Below are 25,774 nucleotides of genomic sequence, written 5' to 3'. Positions count from 1 at the left end.
CAGAGCCAGTGTGGCAAGGTAGATAAGAAACTGGGCTCCATCACTATGTCACTTTGGGCAATTTATTTAAGTTATCTGTGCCTCAGTTTTCTCATCTATAAAATGGGGATGATCATCATTCTTCCTCTTGGGGTTCTTATAAGGATTGAATATGTAAATATGTAAAATACTAGGAACAGTGCCTGATGAATAATAAAACTTCATATATATAAGCTATTATAGACATAGATTGGTAAATGGTGATAGAAAGAGATGATGATAATAGTTCAATAGACAGACGTACCTTTAAGAGTCGTAGTGACCTGTTAACACAGTGGATGCTTGGAAAAGAAAGGTCTTCCAGGATAAGTCCTTGGGTTATGGGGGCTCAGGAAACAACAGAGGTGCCTTCTTGGCGTGGCAGTGAAAGAGGTTCAAGAGGTGAACTTAGAAGCAGGAGCCTGGTGCTTGGCCTTTGGTAAGGTCTGCAGAGCCATTTGGCCTTGCCCAAGCTGCCTCAGTTACCCAGGCCTTGGTTTTCCCATCTACAAGGCTGAGGGTGAGTCTGTTTTCCCTAAGTACCACTTCTGTGAGGATCAAAATAAAAAGGAGGTAATTTATAACTCTAACAGCATAAGCCATAGCCCAGTGGTTCTCAGGTTTTATTATGCAGAAGAATCCACACAGAGAGATTCCAATTCAGTGGCTGTGAATTCTAATTCTGCATTTTGAAGTAAGTCTTCTGGTGACTGCGGTGCGGGTGGACTGTACACGTCACCTGGAGAAAGGCTGGTAGTGCTAGACCAGCGGTTCTCAACCTGTGGGTCGCGACCCCTTTGGCGGTCAAACGACCCTTTCACAGGGGTCACCTAAGACCATCCTGCATATCAGATATTTATTACGATTCATAACAGTAGCAACATTACAGTTATGAAGTAGCAACGGAAATAGTTTTATGGTTGGGTCACAACATGAGGGATTGCTTTTAAAGGGCCAGAAGGTTGAGAACCACTGTTCTAGACCCAAGTGCCTTAACCTGCAGTTTAAATACTAGAGGCATTGAAACCTATACCTGCTCTGGTGAAGACGATGAAAGTCATTTCCGAGATCAGATCATTCGGTCAGGGAAGGAGGCCTTACCCCCGAGCCTGACTTCATTTCCCCGTGGTGTGGTCTGGGTTTTCTCAGATCCTCAGATTCTTCATTGGTAAAGGAGAATAATGACCTGGTAGTCGTTGTGTTTACTGAAGATAACATTTTCAAAACGCCTCATACAGTGCCCAGCCATGACCCTCGATAAACAAGTGGTGTCCAGAGACTGGCTACTTCAGAGGAATGTTGTCCAAAAGAAATGATTTAAAAGTTTCTAATCACTTTTTAAAAAATATTTGATTGATATCTGTGTTCCTCTATTTTCCCCTGGGAAGGTTGTTTACAGGTGTCTGACCAAAACAGTGTCCTAGGATGATGACTGAATGAGGCTTGTAGGCAATAGGAAAGGGAGCCCCCTCTCCCATGGGGTCCTGGCATTTGGGAAGGGAATGGTCCGTGCACGTGCCGTGTCCGTCTGTAAAGCAGGAGGAGCAGGCGGCTTCCTCCTGTGGCAGCTTCATGGCCCGTCCTTGTCCTTCCTTAGCGAGCTCCTCAGACATGCAGTGTTTCACCGTCAAGCCAGTGATGAGCCTGCCGCCCAACTACAAGGATAAGCCGGTTCCGGAGCAGATCTTAAAGTAAGCGTGTGTTCTTGTGTTTTAAAACACCTGTCTCACAGCCTTTATCTAGAAGTACATCAAAACCAGAGTCTTCAATTCATTGCAGTTTGGAAGACCTTCTGTGGTCTTAGGAACAGAATGCAGGCTGCTGTAACAGAATTCCACAGACTGGGAGGCTGATAAACAACAGACATTGATTTCTCACAGTTCTGGGAGCTGGGAAGTCCAAGATCAGGCGCTGGCACATTTGGTGCCTGGTGGGGCCTGCTTGCTGGTTCATAGATCTTCTCCATATGTTCTCACGGGAAGGAAGGGTCGAGGGAGCTGTCTGGGTCTCTCTTATAAAGGCACGAATCCCATTCGTGAGGGCTCCACTGTCATGTCCTAATTACCTCCCAAAGGGCCCACCTAATACCATTACACTGGGGGTTAGGATTTCAACATAGGAATTTAGGGGGGACAAGAACATTTCAACCATAGTAGCTGTCCACTGCATTTTCAGTACAAGACCTTGGTAACGCAAAGGGATGTGAGGATTTTGTTTTTTAAGCAGATGGAAGGAACTCAGGAACTTCACTCTCAGATCCTGTGAGTTCCACCCTTTGGGCCTCTAGAGCAACATGAAATTGGGCTCCCTAGCTCTTATGCTACTCAGCAGGCTCACTGGTCAGAAGTGGCTTATTCAGCCTGCCTGGTGAGTTCCCCGGTGACGAAAAGTCTAATCCCTTCTGAGAAGCTAAAACACTTGTAGGATGGATAGAACTGTTACAATATACAGATGAGATTACAAACGTGGCCATAAATACATACCTTTTAAAATTGTGAGCTGTGAAGCAGATTCCTAAGTAATAAATGTAAGGTGTACAGTAAAATCAAATTGTGCTGACATCAGCCGTCACTGCAGAGACTGTTGGCTTTGAGAGCTCAGTGGGTCAGACTCGTGTGCGGAGGATGTCTCATTTCCCCAGGCTTTGTTGCAGTCAGATCACAGGGAGCTTTTCCTAAGAGCTATGATGTCGTGGCTGTCTCTTTCCCCAGCTACTACAGAGCCAACGAAGTGCAGCAGTTCCAACATTCGCGGCCATTCTGGAAAGGAGAAAAGGATCCAGACAACGAATTTGCTGTGAGTTCTGCCCTTAGGCCTCTAGAGAAAGGTGGAATTAACATCCAAAATAGCCGCCTTCCAGCTAACCAGCTCCTCCCGCAGAAATGATGGCGGCCGGGGATAGAGGCTTCATGTGCTTATTGCCAGGACAGCAGGCTGTCATCTAAGTAGAAAACTAGACCAGGAGTCCAGAAACGGCTGCACTCCTGAGCCTGCCACCTCTGTGACTGTGAGCAGTCACCCCTCTCTGGACCTCCAAACTTCCCGCCCAGAGGGTGAGAGCGCCCAGAGAGAGGACCCTTGCAGCTTTTAACATCCAGAATGAGTCCTTTTTTAGAGAAAATATAGCCTTTTCTCTAAGGAGGCATTTGAGAATGGCATCTCATTTAATGGACCCAGGGAGTGTTGCTCTTCTAAACGCCTGGGAGTTGACCAACATTTCCTCTTCTTCTTTCCACCAGACGATGTGGATTGAAAGGACCACGTATACGACTGGGTACACCTTTCCTGGGATCCTCAAGTGGTTTGAAGTCAGGCAGATTTCAACAGTGAGTCATTTGAAACTGGAACTCAGAAAAGTATTTCTGCCTCCAAATATAATAAGAGCCTTTGTTAAATCCCCCCTCCGGTTCTCACGAGCTCAGCCAGCCTCTCTGGCAGCTCCATTTTCCAGAAGGAAAATAAAAAGCATGCTTGTCTGAGAGACCGTCTTTGTAAAACTGATGCTACAGCTCCAACCCTAAAGGTTGTGCACAGTGAATGCCTCTTTTATGACCACAGGAGCGTCCTCGTCTCCTGCCATCACCCAGAAACATTTTTGAAATGCCTCCTTGAGTTTCCTGTCAATCACTTTCTTCGCTCTCAGAACGTTTCCTCTTTTTCTCAGCTAATCACATCAGCCGTCATCCTAGACTCTTCCATCATCCCCTCCGCAAAGCTGCCTGTTTTTAATATTTATTAAATCTGTTTTCTTTTTTTTCCCAGCCCCTGTACCTTGTTTCTAGTCCCCCATTCACCTCTAGTTTGATGCCATTGAAGAAACCCGTACTTGGCCTCCCTGCCTGGGCCTTCTGAGGGCCACTTTCCTCAGTGCCTCAGAGTGACTTCCATAGTGAAACCTGGTTCTGTCGTTTTCATATTTAAAACCTTTCTGTGGCTCTCCAGTGCCTAGAGTGTAAACTGCATACTCCTTAGCACGGGGTCTCTTTGACTCAGCTCTTCCATCTCTGATGGACTCTACTGGAACTAAACTGCTCAGTCCATGCACTTTCAACTATCTGTGAAATTGAGGCATTTTCTCTACCCACAATGCCTTCTTGCCACTTCTCAACCTAACTCACTCCCATTCAGATTCCATATAGGCACCAGCTTCCCCGGGAAGCCATCTCTGAAACTCCCAAGCTGGCTTAGAGGTTCTTTCTCTTTGCCCATCGCCTCCTGCACTTCTTCCTAATGAGCTGCTTACCGTGTTCATGTGACTTGAGACCCCACTGAAATCATAAGTTCCTCCCAGCCATGAATTATATCTTAATCACTTTGTCACTGTGGTACATAAGTAAGCATTCAAGAGCTGTGTCTTACACGAATCTAAACTGGGGTTCGCATGTCTCATTCCACTGGTGTATATCATTATTCTTTAAGGATGAATATGATTTTTAGACAGAGACTCTTAGAATCAAGTCTGGAGAAGATTTGGGGGTAATTACCCATGGTAATGGATAAAATGAGGAAGGAGACAGTTTTTCTTAAAACCTGGTTTTAAAGACATTTCTACAAGAAGGTCTCTCTCTGAATCTATATTACATCTTATTTTCATCCAAAATTCAGCCCGAATAGCCTAAAGCATCCTACTGTTTCTGACTTCTCTTAACCACAGAACCCATACTAAGGTGACTTGTGTATAGTCTGAATGTCTGGCTGCTAAAGTCCTTTTCCTTTCCTCATGGGAGAAGCAGTGAACATTTGTGGTGGTGCTTCTGTCTTGGATCAGATATCCTGTTACTCTGTTGTCATTGATTTTCTCAAAAATTTCTAAGGAAGTTTTGCCTAAGAAACAATCATTATTATAGCTCCAGCTTTTTTCTTCTCAGAATTTCTGTAGATGCTTTGCCCCCCAAAAAATCATTCTGTAGCTCCGATGTTTGAGACACCCTTATACTTTCAAAGGAAACTTTTAAAAGCTTATTTTTGCAACTTATAACACCATTTCAAATAAGTACGGTATCTTAAGAAACACAACCTTGACCAGCAAAAGCTCACTCTTCTTTGGTTGGTGGGAATTTTATTCCTTTTTAGGGGAATACTTGGGTTTTTTCCAGTCTCTGCTGTGGAGCTCACAAAGGGCCCTTCCCTTCCCATGCTCTCTGTCACAGGAGGAAATCAGTCCTCTGGAGAATGCCATCGAAACCATGGAGCTCACCAATGAGAAGATCAGCAACTGCGTTCAGCAGCACGCCTGGGACCGGTCCCTCTCTGTGCATCCTCTCTCCATGCTGCTCAATGGCATTGTCGATCCGGCCGTCATGGGGGGATACTCCAACTATGAAAAGGTGGGCTGGGTTGCCCTGGCCAGTGTTGCCCAGTAGTTACTGTGTCAGCCCACGCACCGTAGGGTCTTGAGTTCAATTACTAGTCAAGGGTACATACCTGGGTTGCAGGAGCATGTGCAGGAGGTAACCAATCCCTCTCTCTCTCTTTCTTTCTCTCCCTTTTCTCCCCTCTTCTACTCTCTCTAACAATTAATAGAAAATATATCCTTGGGTGAGAGTTAACAAAGCAAGAAAACAATAGAGAAGGTAGGCTGAGTTACCGGGACCCCACAGGACTCAAAGATCTGGGTGTCGCCATGCCTCTCTGTGGCATTGTGCGGCTGATGAATTCGTTTCTTACCACTTCTCTGGGAGACTTTCATTCCCCCTTTTTATATGAATAGCCAAGTGAGATTAATGAAAAGCTTGTCCCCAACATCACAGCTCCTGGAGACCCTCAGCAACCCGCCTGGGTTAGGCTACTGCCTGGAGAAGGGTCACTGAAAGATCAGTCAGACATACCATCTCCAGTTGCTTCACCTGCTATTCTCTCCCCCTCCAACTCCCCTGGGAGGCGTAAGGGTGCAGGTGGGTCGACCACTGAGGACGCTCTGTGGGTGGAGCAGCGTGTGTGGGGGAAGCAGAGCCACACTTGGTTTAGAATTAGCCTCTAGGAGTCCCACCCCCACTTGATGGGCCAGAGGATGTGTGGACAAATGCTGGCCAGGCTCTACAACTAAATTAGGTCAACTAAGTGTTGTATGTGCTCCTCTGGGGACACATGAAAGGAGCGCTCCCCTGTGCTCCATTGCATAGGGTTGGGGTGGCACCATCTGCAATGAAGGAGATGCATCCAGTAAGTAAAGTCCAATTAAGGATCCAGTTGACCCTTGACTAGCACAGGTTTGAACTATGCAGGTCCACTTCCACTCGGACGTTTTCATTAAGTATAGTTGGCCCTTTATATCCCCGGCTTTCCCATCTGTGAATTCAGTCAACTATGAATAGAAAGCAGTACTTTCACATTCCCAGATACAGCTCGAAAATACTGTTTTCCACCTGCAGTTGGTTAAATCTATGGACATGAAGGGCACACTGTAGAATAAAAAATTTCCAGGGATTTTCGACTGTGGGGTTCAGTGTCCCTAACACCCACGTTGTTCAAGGGTCAACTAATTAGCAGAGGCAGGCTTTGTAATTGTTAGGTACATTTTTAGTGGCTAAATAATTTTGGAATCCTCTTCTTGAAAATAAACGTTTGGCTAGTACCCCCCTATGCACTATCCTGGAGATTGACGGGTGGTCGGGGGAAGATGGATGGGAAGGGCCAGTGAACGTTAAGTGGGCTGATTCTCACCACCAGTAGTAAAATCCAGTTTGCCCTTGCTATGTTTCAGTAATAATTTCTAGTGTTACAGTGAAATTCAATAAAAAACTGGGATCCAAAATACGATCCTTTTTATACTATAACTAGGGGCCCAGTGCATGAATTCATGCACCTTGAAAGGAACTGTGGGCCGCGAGGCTGCAGTGGGCACAGGGGCAGGCCTTGGCCCATCCTCCGCGCCCCCGCCTGGCCCCTCCCACTGCAGCCCTACTCCTGCCATTGCTGCTCCCACACACTGACAGCACCTGCCCTGCTCTCACCTGACGGCACAGAGCAATTGAGGCCTGTGCCAGCAACAGGTGCGAGCAGTGGCGACTGCCCCAATTGCCACTCAGGAGCAGGGGGAGGTGGAGAAGCCCTCAGGTGCTATTGGGGCCGGCAGCCGCCGCTCACACCCGCTGATGGTGCCAAGCGATTGGGACTGGCACCGGGCACCAGCAGCGGGTGCAAGCGGCAGCTCCGGCACCAGCTGTGGGTGCAAGCAGGGTCGTTTCCAGCAACAGGTGTGAGAGGCGGCTGCCGGCCCAGATTGCCCCTCAGGAGCAGGGGGAGGTAGAGAAGCCCTGAGGGGTAATGGGGGCTGCCAGCCGCTGCTTGTACCCGCTGAAGGTGCCGAGCAATTAGGGCTGATGCCAGGCACCCGCAGCGGGTGCGAGTGGGGTCAGCACTGGCAACAGGTGCAAGCACCAGGCGGGACTGCTGTGCACGGGGCAAAGAATTTTCAGTAACCACCAGAGGTTCGCCCTGATGACAGCCACCAGCACCCCGCCTTAGTCTGGCGCCCCCGCTCACCTGCTCCACCATCCCGCTGCAGCTGACACCCACCATGTTCCCCGCTCTGCCACCTACTGCCGACGCTGCCATGTTCTGCACACGCCCCCTGGTGGTCAGCACACATCATAGCGACCGGTTGTTCGGTTGTTCTGCTGTTCGGTCTATTTGCATATTAGCCTTTTATTATATAGGGTAATTTCAATGAGTATGTTTCCTGTTAGCTATCTGATAGTAATTTTGATGTGTTTTTCCAAGTGTTAATATTTCAGGATGCCCCTAAAAATCAGATTCATATATGCCAATATCCGTGAATATTTTATAACTTCATATGAAGTTTTTCCCAGTGTTACTGTCTCTAATTTAAATGAAAAAAAAAAGCAAAGGAAGGATATAGAGTGTTTCAGGAACTTTGGCTTAAAATACTAGTTTATACTTTTAATTAGTGTGTAAAGCTTTGTACATTTCTAAACTTAAGAAGTTAAACTCTCATTGATCACCATGATCTATTGCAATCAGTCGGGGACCCATTATTACCTACCTGACACAGGTAACCTGTTCTAAGGCAGGTTAACCATGGCCTGATAAGTACCCAGGAGCTGTTTGCTGTAATTCACCAGCCTTTCTGCTAGAAAAATTAAGTTCAGGGCACTCTGATGTTCCCTGACTCAGGTGCTTTGGGAATTTAGTTGCATTATATTATACTAGAGGCCCGGTGCAGAGATTTGTACACGGGTGGGGTCCCTCGGCCTTGCTGACGATCGGGGCCAATCAGGGCCATCTCGCCCAGTCCCAATTGGAGCTGGTCGGGACCAGCCAGCCAGGGGGAGGGACCGTGGGAGGTTGGCTGTGAGAGCGCACTGACCACCAGGGGGCAGCTTCTGCATTGAGTGTCTGTCCCCGGTGGTCAGTGTGCATCATCACTACCAGTCGATCGTCCAGTAATAACGGTCGCCTAAGCTTTTATATATATAGATATCAGAAAAATTTTTTGAATTGTCAAAAATTTAAACTGCTTGTATTTGAAGGTAGATGAAGATTTAAGCAAATACTACTTTTTCATTTATATCAACAGTCCCTCTGATTAAGAATCTCGCTAGAATGAGTGGCTGGGGAAATGTCCTTCCGAGGGCTGTGAGGAAGGAGCCCTGCCCCTCTCCTAGCTTCCGGTGATGGGCAGGCAGTCTCTGGGCTCCTTGGCTTGTAGATGGCTGTCTTCTTGTTTCTCTTCACACAGTCTTTTCCCTGCGTGCATGTCTGTCTCCACAGTTCCCCTTTCTAAATGGTCACACCCTGAGGTGTCAGGGTGTAGGATTTCCCATGTGAATTTGGGGTGGAGGTGGGGGTTGGACAACACAGTTCAACCTATAACATCTCTGCACAAGGTTGTCCACACTGGTTGGACAACACAGTTCAACCTATAACATCTCTCCACAAGGAGAGAGTTTGTGCATATTCTGTTGTCCACACCAAATGGGCCGACCACTTTTTTAACTGTATCCTGTAGTTTCAGGAACCCTCAGCTTGTGTGTAATAGGGTGGCTTTCCTAGGCATGGAGCACATGGGAGTGTTAATGAGAACACATTGCTGACTGAGTTCTTTGAAGGTTGGTCTTTGAAAGCACGCTCAGAAATGAAGGTACTGGGAGAAAATATATAACTCCCAGTGTGAACGCTTATTGGAAATGTTCACTATAGAATTCCATTTTCTTTCCTAATGACTTCTGTCTTTTAGATGATCTGTGTAACTCCTATAATTATAGTTTGAGTTTTATTTCCCTATTACAGGGCCTTGGCCATGGGACTATGAATTTTTAATGATTATGTTATAGGTGATGTAATTTTGATATGTAAAAAATGCTTAACATTTTCAAAACATTTTACATCTTTGTCTCATATTGCCCTCAAAATAGCTTTTTGGATAGGTGGTTAGTAATAAAATACAGGTATTAATCTTCACTTAATATAGGAAAAAATTATAGTACAGCCTGTATCACGTGGTAGAGCAGAAAATCCATCAGCCACATCTCCAATCTGTTAATTTTTTGTTCTCTTCTTTATAATACCTGTGTACTTAATCTGACACATAACTTTTTGATATGGCCATTTGGCCTTTTCTTAGTTTTTTGGAATAGCTATTTTAAGGAATGACATTCTAGCTCTCCCTCCAGGAGCAAGCTGGTGCCTTTCCCTTCCTCCTTCTTCTACCCCGCCCTTCCCCCTACCCCCACCCCCCTCAAGAAAAAAAAAATGACATTCTTCTTTGCTCCTGATTACTTGATTGGTGTGTGTGTGTGTGTGTGTGTGTGTGTGTGTGTGTGTGTGTTTATTGTTAAGAATGTGCTCTTGGTAGAAACCGCATGATTCCAGAAGGACCACAAAATAGCACCTGCTTTTTTGAATTGTTCACTATGGATGCGGGCTGTGCTGTTACTTAGCCGTTCCTGGTTTATGACATAGGACAGAAGGCATGTTTCAGCCCCCGGGCTTCCCTCCCCTCCTTTAGGGCCAAATACACGGATAGGTATGTGTTCTCATTAACTCTCCCATGTGCTCTGCTTTTAGGCTTTCTTTACAGAAAAGTACTTGCAGGAGCATCCTGAAGACCAGGAGAAGATCGAGCTGCTGAAGAGACTGATAGCGTTACAGGTATGCCCCACGGGTGGTGTGTGGCTGGACAGCTCCCACTGCCCTCCGGGGGCGGCTGTAGTGCACGAGTGTAACATCTTCTCTAGGGCTCAAATCTATGGCTCACTTTTAGGGTTACTTTCCCTTTTTTTAAAAAAGCACCATGGAATCACAACCTATCCCGTTGTTTGGCAAAGCGACCTAGGAATAGCATCCATTAGACTGCACAGTGTTAAGAGGGGCCTTTTTAGAGATGAGACTCTAGACCTATGTCACCTGAGAGACGGCCTGTCTTTCTCTTTCTCACTCCTTCAGTGAACAGTGGGAGAGAGTGCAGCCATCCACGCCATCGAAGGCTTAATCCTGTCGTTGCTCATCCACAGAAAGGCCCGGGCTCAGATGGGTTTGCCTTGTCTGGCAGCCCTCCGCCATTTAGGGCTTGCCTGTGTCCATGGTGCATGCATTTCTCTGCTTTCTTTGACTCAAGGCGTTCAGCTCCCAAGTACTGCACTGACAAGTAGCTTTCTCATTTGATATGTGCTGTGTCTGCCTGTTTACCTGTCCATCCCCAGCCCCCATCTTTCCCCCAAATCTGGATGATCCCTCATCCAAAACCACATTGCAGTCTTTCCATGCCCTTTTTCCAGATGCCCCTGCTGACAGAGGGGATCCGCATCCATGGGGAGAAGCTGACGGAGCAGCTCAAGCCGCTGCACAACCGTTTGTCGTCTTGCTTCCGGGAACTCAAGGAGAAAGTGGAAAGGCTCTATGGGGTTATCACACTGGTAGGCTTTGTCTACGTAGCCTTTAAGCTTTCTCTATTCTCTTACCTTTTACAGTATTGACTGGTTTTTCAGATGCCAAATGAGTCAAAGTAGCGTAGGTGGCATGAAAATAGGGGGCGGGTGATGGGGGTGTGGAATGTCAGAGAAGCCATGGTCTACTCTTAATGACCTTCTACCATCCTCCTGCTACCAAGGGCTTCTCCAACTTAAACAACCCTCATAACCTCTGGAAGGTTTGTGAAAACACAAGTTGCTGGGCCACATCCCCAGGGTTTCTGATTCAATCGCTCTGGGGTGGGCCCGAGAATTCCCATTGCTAACATGCTCCCAGGTGGTGCTGATGCGACTGGTGCAGGGCCCGCGCTTTGAGAACAACTCTGTTAGAAGTTGAGGTGCCCCTGATCCCAGAAACTGGTTGTTCCTGTCCTGACTTAGCCCAATTCTTACAGTTTTTTCTAATATATTTTTATTTTGATAAGTTTTCACTCTTGACACCTTTGAAGTGAGAAAGAATTGTGAAGGACATTTACAATGCATGTAGCTGATTTCATAATTTTTTGACCATTCTAACACATTTCTCACAGCAACGAATTTCTATTTTTCCTCTTTGAGAAGTTGGGTGGCGGGTGCATGTGCTAACCTTTTCAGCAGTCAATTGTTTGCTTGGTCCCACCTTCATTTATCTGCTCTTCTTAACGTGAGTTCACCTGCTCTATTTAACTGCCTTATTCCGGAACCTCCGATTTTCAGATCTTCTTCCTCAAATCAAGCTCTAGATTTCTTTTCTGCACTTTTCTCTTCCCATGCCTCCATCTCCACTGCCTTTCTCTCCAGAGTCTGTTTGATCATCTCTTTCCGTCATCCGAGTGTTCAGTCATGAATTCCTGAAATTTGCCTCCTAACCTACCACCAGTTAGGAGTTTTCTCCTAGGAAAATTTGTCTTCCACACAAATTCCTAGATGGCAGGCAGAGACTGTGACTTTCACCTCATGAGTTTGGTTTCGATTAGACCCAGGTCAACATTAGCATGTAAATTTGAAATGGTGGCATGTAGGGTTCAATGTTCCACTGAGAAGTTTCTCATGAAGGTAGGTCAGTGTTCCCTGACTCCCTGAGATTCACCAGGTTGAGATTCAGGTTTTAGGCCAATATTCCTTTTATTTTCTTTTATTTTTTCTGTATGGGAATTTGGAGGCTGGCCAGTGGTAAATTATGACCAATGAGACAACACTAGACCAGTACTATGATCCCAACTTACTCTTTGGCTGCATGATGTTTATAATACACCACTTTTTTTTAATGCCTAAAAGAAGCAAATCTGGAAAAGCAGGCAGAGGATTTTGCTGTTTTATTGGTGGGCGAACATATTGGTTATTTCTCTCTCATGTGGCTGACAGCAAATTACGGTGTATTTTTTCTAGTCTTAGAAACAAAGTAGGTTTAACATAAGTTGTGTTTATAAATAAGGATATAAGTGCTTCATTATTTAACAACTGAGGCAGCAGAGTCACCAACCAATCAGAATGGGGTGCCAGCCAATACAGTTGGGCACTTGCCACAAGCAAACAGGGGGGCTGCACTCCTTCATCTGGGCTGAGTTCTGGGCCAGCTAACCAGGAGGGGCACGTGTTCTCCAGCCACCCAACCTGACCGAGAGGAAGCAGAGCCGCACGGGGTCCGTTGTGCTGCCCTACATCATGTCGTCTACGCTGCGGAGATTGTCCATCACCTCGGTGACGTCCTCTGTGATTTCCACCTCTTCTAACTCGTCTGATAATGCTCCCTCCAGGCCAGGATCCGATGGGTAAGGGTTTGATCTTTAATTGCCAAGCGGGGCGGGGTAACTCCTTTCCAATATTTTTGGTACCAAAGTGAGACTTGGTCAATGTAGATACTTATCCTCACAAGGGAAATAATTCAGAGTTCATGGGTTATTAGCCTTTGGGTCATTCTTATTTTCTCCTTCATGAGGAATACCATTATTTACATAATGATAACAACAGCTATGAAAAACGGGGTGGGGGAGAGAGGGAACCATAACAGTATCACATCCTAACATCTACCCAATCACATTCTGATTGATTTTTTTCACAATAACTTGTAGTTATTGCTTCATTTTTTATCATTTTAATTTTAAAAAATAATTTTAAAATTAAACTTATTTCATGAATAGTTCATCTAACCCCAAGATATGAAATTCCAAAGGTACAAAAAGCTTTATCATGAAGCATCTCGCATGGACCCCTGCCTCCCAGCTTACCAGTGCCGCTCTGCACAGGCAGCGATGTTAGCGTCCAGGTTCCCGCTGCCTTTCCAGCAGCTCCTCACCGGTGCACAGCAATAGCTCAGCACACATTTCTCCCCACACTTTCTTATTCTATGAATGGCAGCGTGTAATACTCTGTTTCCCTTGCTTTTTTCACTTACGAGATCTTTAAATTATTCCATTTCAGAACATAGAGAGCCCCTCTTTGCTTTGAGGTGCAGACATGTTGTGGTGTGTCTGCACTGGATACATGCCACCAGAGCCTGTTGGTGGTCATTTAGTTGATGCAGCAACTAGGAATCTTAAAAATCAGTTATTTTGCAAATATATAAATATATCCACATGAGAAAAATTCCCAAAGTAAAATTGCTCTGTCAAACCTATATAGTTGCAATTTCCAAAATTATTTCTAAACTGACTTCCATAGAGATTATACCAATTTACAATCCCACCAGCAACATACATGCCTGGTCGGTCACCTGCACCTTGCCACCAAATTGTATATTACCAGTCTTTTTCATTTTTGTCAATCTGATAAGTGGAAAATATTTTCTTGGAATAGGGATTTTTTTTTAATTTATCTTGTATGAAGTTTATCATTTTTTCATCTGTTTAGTAGCTGTTTGTGTTTTGTTTTCTATGAACTGTGGTCAAATATTTTGTGTACATTTTCTGTTGGATGTTGGCCATGTCTGTGATATGAGTTGAATGTTTCCCGTAATTTCTCCTTTGTTTTTTGAAATTTTATTCTTTAATTATAGTTTACATTCAGTATTATTTTGTATTAGTTTTAGGTGTACAGCATAGTGGTTTGGTTAAACCTCCTTTTCTTTTATATATATATATATGTGTGTGTGTGTATATATATATATATATATATATACACACACATACATATATATATATATATATTTTAATTGATTTCAGAGAGAAAGGGAGAGGGAGAAAGAGATCGAAGCATATATTTTAATTGAATCATTGATCAGCTTCCTCCTGCACACCCCACACTGGGCATTGAGCCTGCAACCTGGGCATGTGTCCTGGCCGGAAATCCAACCGTGACCTCCTAGTTCATAGGTTGATGCTCAAAAATCAACCACTGAGCCACACTGGCTGGGCAGATCTCCTTATCTTTGGACTGTGCCTCTAATTTTTTAGTTCTGACTTTTTTATGTAATCAAGTATATTAATATTTGATCTTATAACTTCTGCATATAATATCATGACGGAAGCCTTCCCTACAAGAAACTAATTTTAGGGTTTCACTATTCACAATTAAATCTTGATTCTTTGGAATTTAATATAAAGTGTGAGGTATAAAGCCAACTTTTTCCCCTCATACAACTACCCAGTTCTTTCTATAACATTTAGTAAGCAAGCTGTCTTTTCTCTATTGATTTGAAATGTCAACCTTATAAAAATATCACACTCTTATATGTTCTTTAGCCTATTTGTGAACTTCCCCCCCCCTTTTTTTTTGATCTACCTTTGTGATTATCCACTGCTATTATGCAGTTTTAATTACTATAGACTTAAAAGATTTTTAACATCTAGTAATCCTTTTCAGAATTTACCTGCCTGGTTTTACCCATTGCTCACTTTGGGGTTAATTTGTCTAGGATCCCCTTTTACATTCCATTTATGGACTAACTATAGGAGGATGGGTGGCTTTGTGACATGGAGCTTTCCTTGCCAGAAGCACAGAGTGCCTTTCCACAGCCTCAAATTTAAAATATTTTGAAAGAGTGCATTTATGACATGTTCTTTTGTTTTAAAGGTATTATTTTAAAATAATATTTTGCTAATTATAAAGTTAATATATGTACATGTAGACATTTTTCAAAGTATTAGAAACTTTTAGAAGAATAAAGGCTTATAACTTTGTCACTCAGAAGTAACCGCTGTGAAGTTTGAGTTGGTAATACAGGAAAAGTATGTAGACATTGTACATAAGTGCAGAAGCATTGTGACCTGCCTACATGAATATGTATGATGAATACCTAACTGTATGTAGACATTGTACATAAGTGCAGAAGCATTGCAGGACCGTTTTGTGACCTGCCTACGTGAATATGTATGATGAATACCTAACTTCATTGTGTAACTTCATTATGTATTTTAGTGTTGAAATAAGTCAAGCCAACTGACTCACCACTTACTTATAGATCTGTAATTTCATATTATCACACACAAAAATAACCTGTCCAATGGCTCCCTACCCGGAAATCAAATGTTTAGTATTCCAAAATTGCTTATCCATCCTTTTCCTTGACATGGGTAGCTCTACATAGTTACAATTATAGCAAAAATATAGTTTGGTAATTTGCTTTTCCTCTTTCTCTTTTTATTATCAGCATTTTCCGTGTTGCTATGTAATTAAATATAATTTTTCATAGATACATACTATTGCATTGTACAAATGTACCTTAATTCATCCTTCTCCTGCTATAAATATTTAAGCTGTATCATTATTTCTAAAAAGATAATCATAAAAGTTGGTTATATTTCAATATAAAACATTAGTTTGTATCAATATAAAATGCATTTTTATTATTAAGAGTTGTAGCACACATGCGTACATGTACATCTAACTTACTGATTATATTAGGATGCATTCTCAGATCACTTCTTGGCCTTTTGGTGAAGATCAAAGGAGGAATACATTTCTGGAAGCTGCGTTACCTAGTCAGAGTGTGAGGTTTTGTGGTAATTCTTGACATACTAAATACCAATATGCAATGCCATATGCAATATATGAAACACAAGTGATTATATAATTTTTATTATATATTCACTAATATTAAGTATTTGCCCTGTATTTAATCTTTTGAAGTCCTAAATATTAAATAATTCCTGAATCATTTATTTTTTTCTCTTCTGTGGATTTTGTCATGCCATAAAGAGACACTACCTGTCTTAGAAAGCATGGAAATTCTGTTCTGTTCATGAACTCCTTTTTGAAATACACTCTGTCCCATTCAAAAAAGCAAAGTTTGGAAGTTGCTATTGAAAACCAGAGACTCCATAATTGCGGATACAGTAGGGCAGTAAACAAAGTAGGTGAAGGGGTTCTCTTTGTGTGGGAACCCCAGGCAAGTGGGTTATTGCTCTTGCCCAGGTTTCCCCAGTGAGCAAGAAGTCATCATTGATAATATTTTCTCACATTTATTTAGAATGTGTCTTTAAAACAGTTCAAATGGATTCACACCTGATGACCCTGAGTCTCCTATCGCCAGTGTTATGGCACAGTATTCATTAAACTTCCGTGGTGATATGGGTGTTCCATCTGTACGGGATCAATGGCAGAAGTAGAATGTATCCATCCTGTTTGGCAAATGGGAGACTAAGGCCCAGAAAGAGAACTGCTTTATGAAACACGATGCATCTTGTTAAGGAAGCCGGAGTGATTACACAGCTGGCCAGCTAAGTGCCTGCTTAAAGCACCATGAAGTAGGGGCTCCAAACCAAACTTTAAAAAAATTTAATCTTTGATGTTTCCGGAAAATTGTTGAAGTTGTTGTTATAAGAAAAAAATAACTCAGACACTGTGGGACGGTAAATAACTATATGTAGCTGTTTAGTGGTTTAATTTGGTTCATAATTAGGCCCTACTGAAACTCACATCTCTTTGACTGTTGATTTAGTGACTCACAGTCTTTTACCTTTATTCTCAGTCTCTCAAGTAAAGTAATAATTGATCCGGTAGAGTCTTGGGTAGTGATTGTTTTTCTCTCTGTAACAATTGGAAAATACCAAAAAATAAAAAATTCAGATTTAATATTTTAAAAAATAAATTTAAAAAGTGATTCAGAAGAGGAGAGAATAATTTGAAATAAGAAAAAAAATTTGCATTTTAGAAGAATCTCCCATTGTGGCTCCAGTGGTTCCTTAATCGAACTTCTCTGAGACGTTCTCATCCTGCCACACAGAGGGAAAATCTATTTTGTAGAAAGAGCACCTACAGCTTAAAGGGCTTAAAATGACGTAAGAAGTATATCAACCAAATACACTGAATGATCTTGTTTGTATCCTGATTCAAACAAACCACTTACAAAAACAGTTATCAGACAATCAGGGAATTAGACCACTTGACTGGATGTTTGATGAAATGATTAATTTTTTAGGAATGATGGCGGGACTGTAGTTATGCTATGAAGATAGGGGTTGTCTTATAGAAATAGGCACTGAAATATTTATAGATGAGATGATGTGACATCCAAGAGTCACTTCCAGCTGATATATGGGGGCAGGAATAGACTGGGTGTGTAAGAAACAAGATTGGCCGTAAGTGATCATTTTTGATGTTTTTATATAGAAGTTTATTATTATTATTATCTCCACTTTCTTATATATTTGGAAATTTTCAAAATAAAATGTAAAAATTTTTTTCCAGATTATCCTCTCCAAATATCTTGTTTTAATATTTGTGTATTTAATAACTAGTGACACTAAAATTTTAAAAATTTATTGGATATTTTTTATGAAACACTTGTTTATATCCTTTGATAAGTTTAAAATATTTTAACTACTCGTATTTTCCTTTTTGGTTTGTAAAAGTTCTCATATATTAAAGATATTTTCCATCAAAAATATGTATGGCAGCCCTGTGCAGGTAGCTCAGTTGGTTAGAGCATCGTCTAATACATCAAAATTGCCAACGGGTTCAATCCCTGGTCAGGGCACATACAGGAAGCAACCAATACTTGCATAAATAAGTGGAACAACAAATCAGTCTCTCTCTCTCTCTCTCTCTCTCTCTCTCTCACGTCAATATTTCCTTTCTCTCTAAAATCAATAAAAACATGTCCTCAGGTGAGTATTAAAAAAGAAAAAGAAAAGACATGTAGTAGAATGTTCATCATGCACTGTTTATAACAGGAAACTTACCAAGGCCCAACAACAGCAGAACAAAAAATAGTGTTTCTGGCTTAGTGGTAATAATCTCTCTTAGCCTTTTTGTTGTCTGTGAAGCTCCTGACTTTCCCTTCCTCTCTGCAAAAAATCAATAAAATATATTTAAAAAAAATATGTATAGCAAATAGTTTTAGTTGACTAATAATGCTTTCTGCTGAACAGAAGCTTTTAATTTTTAGATACTAAGAGCTGATTGCTGTGGTTTTTATATTGTCTTATTCATACCAAAAATGTCTTTTTAGATAGGCTTTATTTTTTAGAGAAGTTTTAGGTTCACAGTGAGTTCGAACAGAAGGTGCAGAGAGTTCCCATATACACCGCCCCCACATGCACAGCCCCCCACATTGTCAGCATCCCCCACCAGAGTGGTGTATTTTTTCAGTTGAGGTGCCGATACTGGCACATCATTACCATCCAAAGTCCATAGTTTCCATTAGGCTTCACTCTTGGTGTCGTACATTCTGAGTTTTGGTAAATGTGTGATGACATGCATGCACCATTGCAGAATGATCTCACTGTCCTAAAAGCCCTCTGCGCTCTACCTGTGCATCCCTCCACACTTCTTATTTTTATGAAGCAAAACCTACCAATTTTAAATTAATTTAGGAATTATTAAATACCTATGCCAGCCCAGGCTGGGTGGCTTAGGTGATTGGGGCGTCATCCCATACACCAAAAGGTTCCCGGTCAGGGCACATACCCAGGTTGTGGGTTCAGTCCTCAGATGGGGTGTGTACAAGAGGTGGCTGGTCAATGTTTCTCTCTCACATCAATATGTCTCTGTCTCCCTTTCTCTCTCTCTAAGATTAGTAAACATATCCTTGGGTGAGGGCTGAAAAATAAATAAATACCCATTCCTAAGTTCTAAACAATACCCATCATAAAAATGTATCTTTTTAAGGCCCCCCCCCATTTTTTATTATTTTTTTTACATTTTGGCACATTTGTTTCTCTTCTCTGTCTTTCCCCCTCCCTCTTAGCTCACTGTGCCATTTGAGCTTAGGTTACAGACATCATAATGTAAGAACAGGCATATTATCTTATACTAGAGGCCCGGTGCATGAAATTCATTCACTGCGCCCTCTCACAGTCCAGGACCCCTCACTCCTTACCGCTCACCTTAGCACTGCTGCAGAGGTGGGAGAGGCTCCCGCCACCGCACTCGCCAGCCGTGAGCCCGGCTTCTGGCTGAGCGGCGCTCCCCCGTGTGTGCACACTGACCACCAGGAGGCAGCTCCTGCATTGAGCATCTGCTCCCTGGGTAGTCAGAGCGCATCATAGCAACTGGTTGTTCTGGTCATTCTCCCATAACGGTCACTTAGGCTCTTATTATATAGATAACCACTCCCTGCAGAACAGCCTGGAAATTTGACATTGACATAATATTTAAGTTACAACTCACATTGCAGTTTTGTCAGTTTTCCAATGTCTTATAGCCATTTCAGGCACAGGATCCAATCAGGATCATATATGGTATTTAACCATGTCTCTTCGTTCTTTATTAGGACAGCTTCCTTAGTCTTTCCTTGTCTTTCACAATATTGACATCTTTGCAGATTATGAGCCAGTTGTTTCATGGAACCTCCCTTCACTCGGGAGTTTCCTTATGCTTAGGATTCAGGTTATACAATTTTGTGTGATGAGTTCTTTTCCGGTATTATATCCAGAAGCACATTATGTCCTTTTTTCTCTTAATGGTGGTGTTAATTGATCATGTGGTTAAGGGTTTGTTCATTTTCTTTTCTGTGTAGTTACTATTCTTCCCTTTGTAAATAAAAAATAATTTGTGGAGTGATATTTTGAGACTCTCCTGTTTCTCATAAAACTCACTCTATACATAGGATCTAATTTTGGTTCTTGAATCAACATTACTGCTGTGCTTGAAAATCTCTCACTGCCATTAAAAACCATTTAAGGAATACTCAGATTATTTTGTAATAACTTTACAAGGAAGGTACTATTATTACCCCTATTTTACAGATAAGGAAAGTGAGGTATAACAAGGTTGTCTGCCCAGGGTCATCCAACAAGTCAGTATAGGTAGGGTTTGAACACGGTTGTCTGACTGCAGAGCATGTGCTGTTATCTTCTACACAAAGCTGCCCGTTGATCTTTTACTGTGTGACTTCTGTCTTTGCCTGTAAGTTTAATAAGACCTTCTCTTCCTGAGATAAAATCAATAGTCACTAATATTTTCTTCCTGTACTTTGGATGGTCTCATGTTTACCTTGAGAAGTTCAGTTGGCAGCTGGAAATTCAGCTTTAGAAGCTGAGAGGGAGGTCACAGGTCAAGATTAGGTTAAGGAGTCATCACCCCTGGTCTTTTTGGAGTAAGTTTCGATTGTTGGGTGACCAGTGTTCAGTGACATGTCTGTGTTCTCTGCTGATAGGTCGGTCCTGGAGCCACTTGTAGAGCGCAGGGCCTCGTCAGGAGCCCGAGTGGAAGATGTGCCCCTCAAAGAGGATGGTGAGAACCGGATCAGCAAGTCCAAGAGAAAAGAATGGAGCCTGAGCAAGTCCCAGGTCATTGCAGAGAAGGCGCCAGAGCCTGATCTGATGGTAAGAAAAGGGGTGGGGGGACGCGGCAGAGGTTTTCCAGAGCATCCCCTGTAGCCAGGGACATCGCTATTCTCCTCACAGCTCCGAGTCAGCAGACAGAGCCTAGCCATGGCTTTCCCAGGCCCCGCAGCCCGTGGCAGGGGCAGTTCTCATCCTGCGCTAAGAAAAGCCCGCTCAGAGAGTCTGAGTCTCTAAGTCAACAATGGCGTAAGATCTTCACCACAGTGTAAACATGTGGTTCTCGCCGCCATGTTCCATGAGTCCGTCTAAACATTGTCATTTCTCTTCTTTTAACTTAAAAAAAAATAAAAGGTGCTTTTCCTTCCGTAAAGCCACATCAAGTGTGGGCAGACCAGCTTTCCCTGAGAATCAGGGTGGCTCACTTCCAGCCCAAATGACACAGTCCAACTGTGGTCAAAACCGAGTCCACAGCCGGCCAGGAAACACTGTGGTTTGGGAATTGCTGTTAGTGTCTTTGCCAGGGTGGCCACCTCATGGGAATGTGCTAAGCTTAAAATGGCTCCTGGAATTACGCCTTTAACACGTATCTGCTCAGCAGACAAGGTTGTTCAGCATTGATGAGTTTGGCGTCCTCACCGTGAGTACATTTTCCTGTTTCCCCCACCCCCATGCTAGAGTCCAGCCAGAAAAGCACAACGGCCCAAGAGTCTCCAGCTGTTGGACAATCGGCTGACACCGTTTCATGGTTCCTCACCTCCTCCGTCAACACCCTTGAGCCCGCCTCCCCTCACTCCTAAAGCTACCAGGACCCTAAGTAAGTTTGTTGTTGTTTTTTTTAAAATACTTTTTTTATTGATTTCAGAGAGGAAGGGAGAGGGAGAGAGAGAGAAAAAAATCAATGATGAGAGAGAATCATTGATTGGCTGCCTCCTGCACGCCCCCTACTAGGGATCGAGCCTGCAACCCGGGCATGTGCCTCTGACCTGAATCGAACCTGGGACCCTTCTGTCCACAGGCTGATGCTCTATCCACTGAGCCAAACCAGCTAGGGCAGTAGGTTTTCCTGTATATGAATCCCTTATATTCATTTTACTAAGAATGGGGTATATTTATGAATTTGAGCAATTTTTTACCAAAATAGCCACAAGGTATATGTAAAGCTGGTCCAGTTCAGTGGACATGGGTATAATGCAGTTAGACTAGTCCTTGCCAAACCAAGGAGCCCTCGGGTTACTGGGACTCATTAACCTTTTCTTTAGTGCTCCAAGGGGCGTCACTCCCCTTTCCAATTATGAAAGTCTAATTGAGGTAGATCCAGGCAGGACCAGAGAGGAGGCAAGTTCCTTATGACCTACTGACTAGATAGCCCTGTACCTTATCTAGGGAAGGGTCCAAAGTGAGGGCAAGAAATAGGCCCATAAGCTCCTCGTGGCCACACGGCCTGAGGAGAATGCCAAGGCACCCTTGGTAAGGGGAGCACTGCAGGGTAAGTCGCTGTGTCAAACGGGAGACAGTGGTCAACCAAGAGCTAGAGAGAAGCAGGTGAGGTTTCCTGGAGGAAGTGGGTATCGTACCCTTTAAAGGATAAAACAGACCAGTTAAATTTTACTCGTGTTTATAGGCCACCTATTATGTGACTTTTTAAGCACTTGGGGAACGTCAGAGAACAGAGTAATACCCTAAGTCCTAGGAAACGTTTTCATCATCAGTTTAATGGTAAAAACCCTGAACGAAAAGTGGAATTTTTATAGCAGAACTTCCTGTGAAGCCTTCTGGGGAATGGAGGGCACTGCCTTTGTCACTAGGGGTAAGCAGGTCATCATTCCGTCCGCAGTAAGCATGGACTATGAGATTAGCAATTTGGCTGGTTGGTTCAGGTGTTACCATGGCAACCAGAAGTTCCATGAGACTCCTTATGAATTCTTTGTCTTCATCTCCTTTGTCTCCTTTCTAGGCTCCCCATCTTTGCAGACAGATGCGCCGCTGACTGCTACTCTGCCTCCTCCCCCTCCCCCCAAAAGCAGCCAGCGGAACTCCTCAGAGGTATGGGCCCTGGGGCCAGAGAGCACCCTCGTGGGAACGCAGCCTTGGCCTTTCCAGGCTTTTTAGGGGACAGGTTTCCCATAGGACTTGTCACTGCTCGATTCTTGGTTCTTCCTGAAACCATAAAAGCTAGGGCAGCTTTTGGCGGGAAGGAGCGGGCGCAGGGAGGCCTTCTCATCTGATGGAAGCGTGAGCGTTCCTCCGTTCCCCACCCGGGTGGAGCGGGGAAACAGGCAGCGTGCCGGTTTATACTTAGAAGTTCACTTCTGAGTGGGTGACGGTCATTCCGGAATGGCCTCTGGTAGGTTGCCTTCATTCCTTTAACAAATGTTACTGAGCACCAAGTCCCCACGTGTTGGGGATAGATCAGTGCTGGCGTATGACAGATCAGGGCAAACAAGGGAGGATACGTCAGCCTCACTTCCCTTTCCACTTGGCAAAGGTGAGCTAGAAGCTGAAGCAGAGCTGGAAATGTGGAGGAGAAGGCAGGCTTGGGAAGAAAGAGGACTCATGTCTCCTTTCCCTTGCCCCTCAGATTGCTCCCCCACTGCCCGTGCGAAGAGAAGCCAAAGTCCCGCCTCCACCACCTCCCAAAGCTCGGAAATCCGGCGTCCTTTCTTCTGAGCCCGGACCCCAGTGAAGGCCGTGTCCTCTGGAACGCAGAGCGCCTTGGACAGCCGAGGCCGTGTCCGCCCGGTGCCGGGCCCCTGCTGACTGCCTTTCCTGTTCTGGGAGGAGGCTCACCAGCTCATACGTTTAGTTCTTTCCTACCTTCTGTCCGATCGTGCCTGAGGCCATGCGACAGTTTTAATCCACGTGGAATTCCACAATTGACCTGTCCTGTGCATTTCTCAAGAGAGCGAGCCTCTCCCCATCATTAAATTTCAGCCTCAGCGCAGCGCCAGCGGGACCTGCTAAAGCCTGGACAAGTCCTGTGGTGGTGGCTGGAGCGACCCCAGGGACCCAATCCTTGGACGCATTTCTTGCTCTGCTGCTGCTGAACAGTTGTGCTTGGGCGTAGTTTTCTCACATGGACGTCTGCCACCCCATATAACCTATTGGGAGAGACTGATATCATGTACTTTGAAATAATTATAACTTTCTATGTCTACTATGTCTTTTTTGAGGAAAAGAACATCTTTTTTAATGAAGACTGGATGCTCTCAAGTATGAATGGCTGTCATTACTGACAAACCATGGACTCTCGTGAGCCCCAAGCTCCTGTGTCCCTCACCCGCGCCCACTTGTGTAAGAGGGAAGCTGTCCGCGCCCCTCGGGGGTCCTCCCCACTCCCCACTGGTGGCCCTCACTGCACAGCAGTGGTGCCTTCCTACTGTGACTCCTTCAAAATTCTTTCTTTTGCACAAACAATTTCTTGTCCTGTTAGCTCTTTTGAGCTCAAATCACTGGATATAAGGGACTTAGAAGCCCGGGTTCAACAGTTTCTCTTCCAGCCCCCGTTTGGATGGCTCGGCAGCCCCTCTCTGCAGCCTGACTTTACCCTGGAGAATACAGTGCAATAACGCCTTTTGATTATTTATTCCTCTTGATTGTGGATTTAATTTGATTATTTGTTTATGGTACTCATGTGATTTAGGTGATCAAATGTCGCCTACACACACATCAACAGCCACACAAAATTAAAAACGTTTTGAGATAGAAGGGCCTTAAAAGTCATTCAAACAACCCCCTTGTTTTGTAGATAAGGAAATTGAGGTTAAACACAGATAATCCTACTAGAGACTCTTACTAATAACCCAGCTTGCTAATTGAGGCCATACCCAGATAACACTTATATGTAGAAGACAATGCTGACAAACTCTTTAACGCATACCCTTAGCTAGATCAACAACGGAAATGGCCCAGGTATTTCTTTCCTACTTTGGTGTTTGTGGCCAACTAGACAACCTATTGACTAAGGATCCCCTAGGTCAACATGTGGGGATTCAACAGGGCCTCTCCTATACGTGGCAGAGTCCCCTTTCTTCAAGGCAGAATTTCCCCTCCGAGAATTTGGGTTTGCTTGCCTGGGTCGGTGTTGGTGTGCTTGTCTGGCCACCCCTCTTTTAGGAGGGACAGACTCATTCACCACAGGGTCAGGGAAATAGACCTCTCAGATATATCCTGCGTTCCTCAAGAAGTGAGGATGCACATTTTATTTTTCTAAATACATTTTTGTTGATTTCAGAGAGGAAGGGAGAGGGGAAGAGAGAAACATCAGTGATGACAGAGGATCATTGATGGGCTGCCTCCTGCATGCCCCCGACTGGGGATCGAGCCCGCAACCCAGGCATGTGCCTGACTGGGAATCGAACCGTGACCTCCCTGGTCCATAGGTCGATGCTCAACCACTGAGCCGCTGTGGCCGGGCATGACTGTGCATATTTAAAACGGTGGGGAAAGGGCTGGTCTTCTTCACCCACGAGAACCTACAACGTGGTGTAATGGAAAGAGCCTGGGCTTTGGAAGTAAACCCATTTGGTTTCAAATCATCAAACTCCCTCAAATTATTTGAAATTTTCTGAGCTTCCATTTCCTCACCTCTCAAAATGGGAATAATACTTGCCCCACAGGATGCTGGGAGGTTTTAATGAGATCAAACATGTGAAGTAATAGGCACTCACCTAATGGTCCTTTCTTTTCTCTGCTCGGCCAGAATAAGGCCTGGGCCTCTCTAGCAGTATCATTGACATTCTGTATTTTTTAAAGATCATTTGGATTGTGAGTGCCGGTTACTTCTGCACATACAGTCCCTCTCATCTTGTGGAGCCTTTTACATAATTACTTATGACTGGAGATACATTGATAAGAACCGAAGGGGATTATATTAGTAAGTGGAAAGAACTCAAGAAAATGAAGGAAACTGAGAAAGAGAAGGAACAGAAAGGCCATGCAGGGCTTGGGCAGAGCCTGGAGCCCCTTCTGAGAAACTGCCCCGCGCACTGGCTGGAGGGGACCCATATGCCTCACTCACTTTTTGTGCTGCCATTAAGACAGAACGATGTAAACTGGGGTCAGAAGGAAAAACTCAAGCATGTCCCTGCAGCGTGGGAGCGAGTCCTGGTGCACACATGCCAGATACCTTCCCTTTCTTATTATAACATTTCCCATGTGGTTCCTTTCCCATTAAAGGGA

At 44.0% G+C, this 25,774-nt stretch overlaps 1 protein-coding gene across 1 annotated transcript in view; it reads left to right on the top strand.

Annotated features, from left to right (window-relative positions):
- Positions 1-24,298, top strand: part of DOCK5 (dedicator of cytokinesis 5) — a 148,050-nt gene extending 123,752 nt beyond the window's left edge. The window contains exons 41-51 of the mRNA XM_015565723.1: positions 1,628-1,709; positions 2,730-2,814; positions 3,258-3,344; positions 5,169-5,345; positions 10,048-10,131; positions 10,758-10,895; positions 12,534-12,700; positions 20,467-20,635; positions 21,272-21,410; positions 22,551-22,639; positions 23,175-24,298. Of these exons, the coding sequence (XP_015421209.1) occupies positions 1,628-1,709; positions 2,730-2,814; positions 3,258-3,344; positions 5,169-5,345; positions 10,048-10,131; positions 10,758-10,895; positions 12,534-12,700; positions 20,467-20,635; positions 21,272-21,410; positions 22,551-22,639; positions 23,175-23,279 (1,322 nt within the window). The 3' untranslated portion in view covers positions 23,280-24,298. The remainder of the gene's footprint in view (positions 1-1,627; positions 1,710-2,729; positions 2,815-3,257; positions 3,345-5,168; positions 5,346-10,047; positions 10,132-10,757; positions 10,896-12,533; positions 12,701-20,466; positions 20,636-21,271; positions 21,411-22,550; positions 22,640-23,174) is intronic.
- The last annotated feature ends 1,476 nt before the right edge of the window (positions 24,299-25,774 follow it).

This window comes from Myotis davidii, unplaced genomic scaffold (genome assembly GCF_000327345.1).
Source record: "Myotis davidii unplaced genomic scaffold, ASM32734v1 scaffold502, whole genome shotgun sequence".
Classification (NCBI taxonomy): Eukaryota; Metazoa; Chordata; class Mammalia; order Chiroptera; family Vespertilionidae; genus Myotis; species Myotis davidii.
The sequence above is the reverse complement of the archived record's forward strand: the minus strand, read 5'-3'. Positions and strand labels throughout refer to the sequence as shown.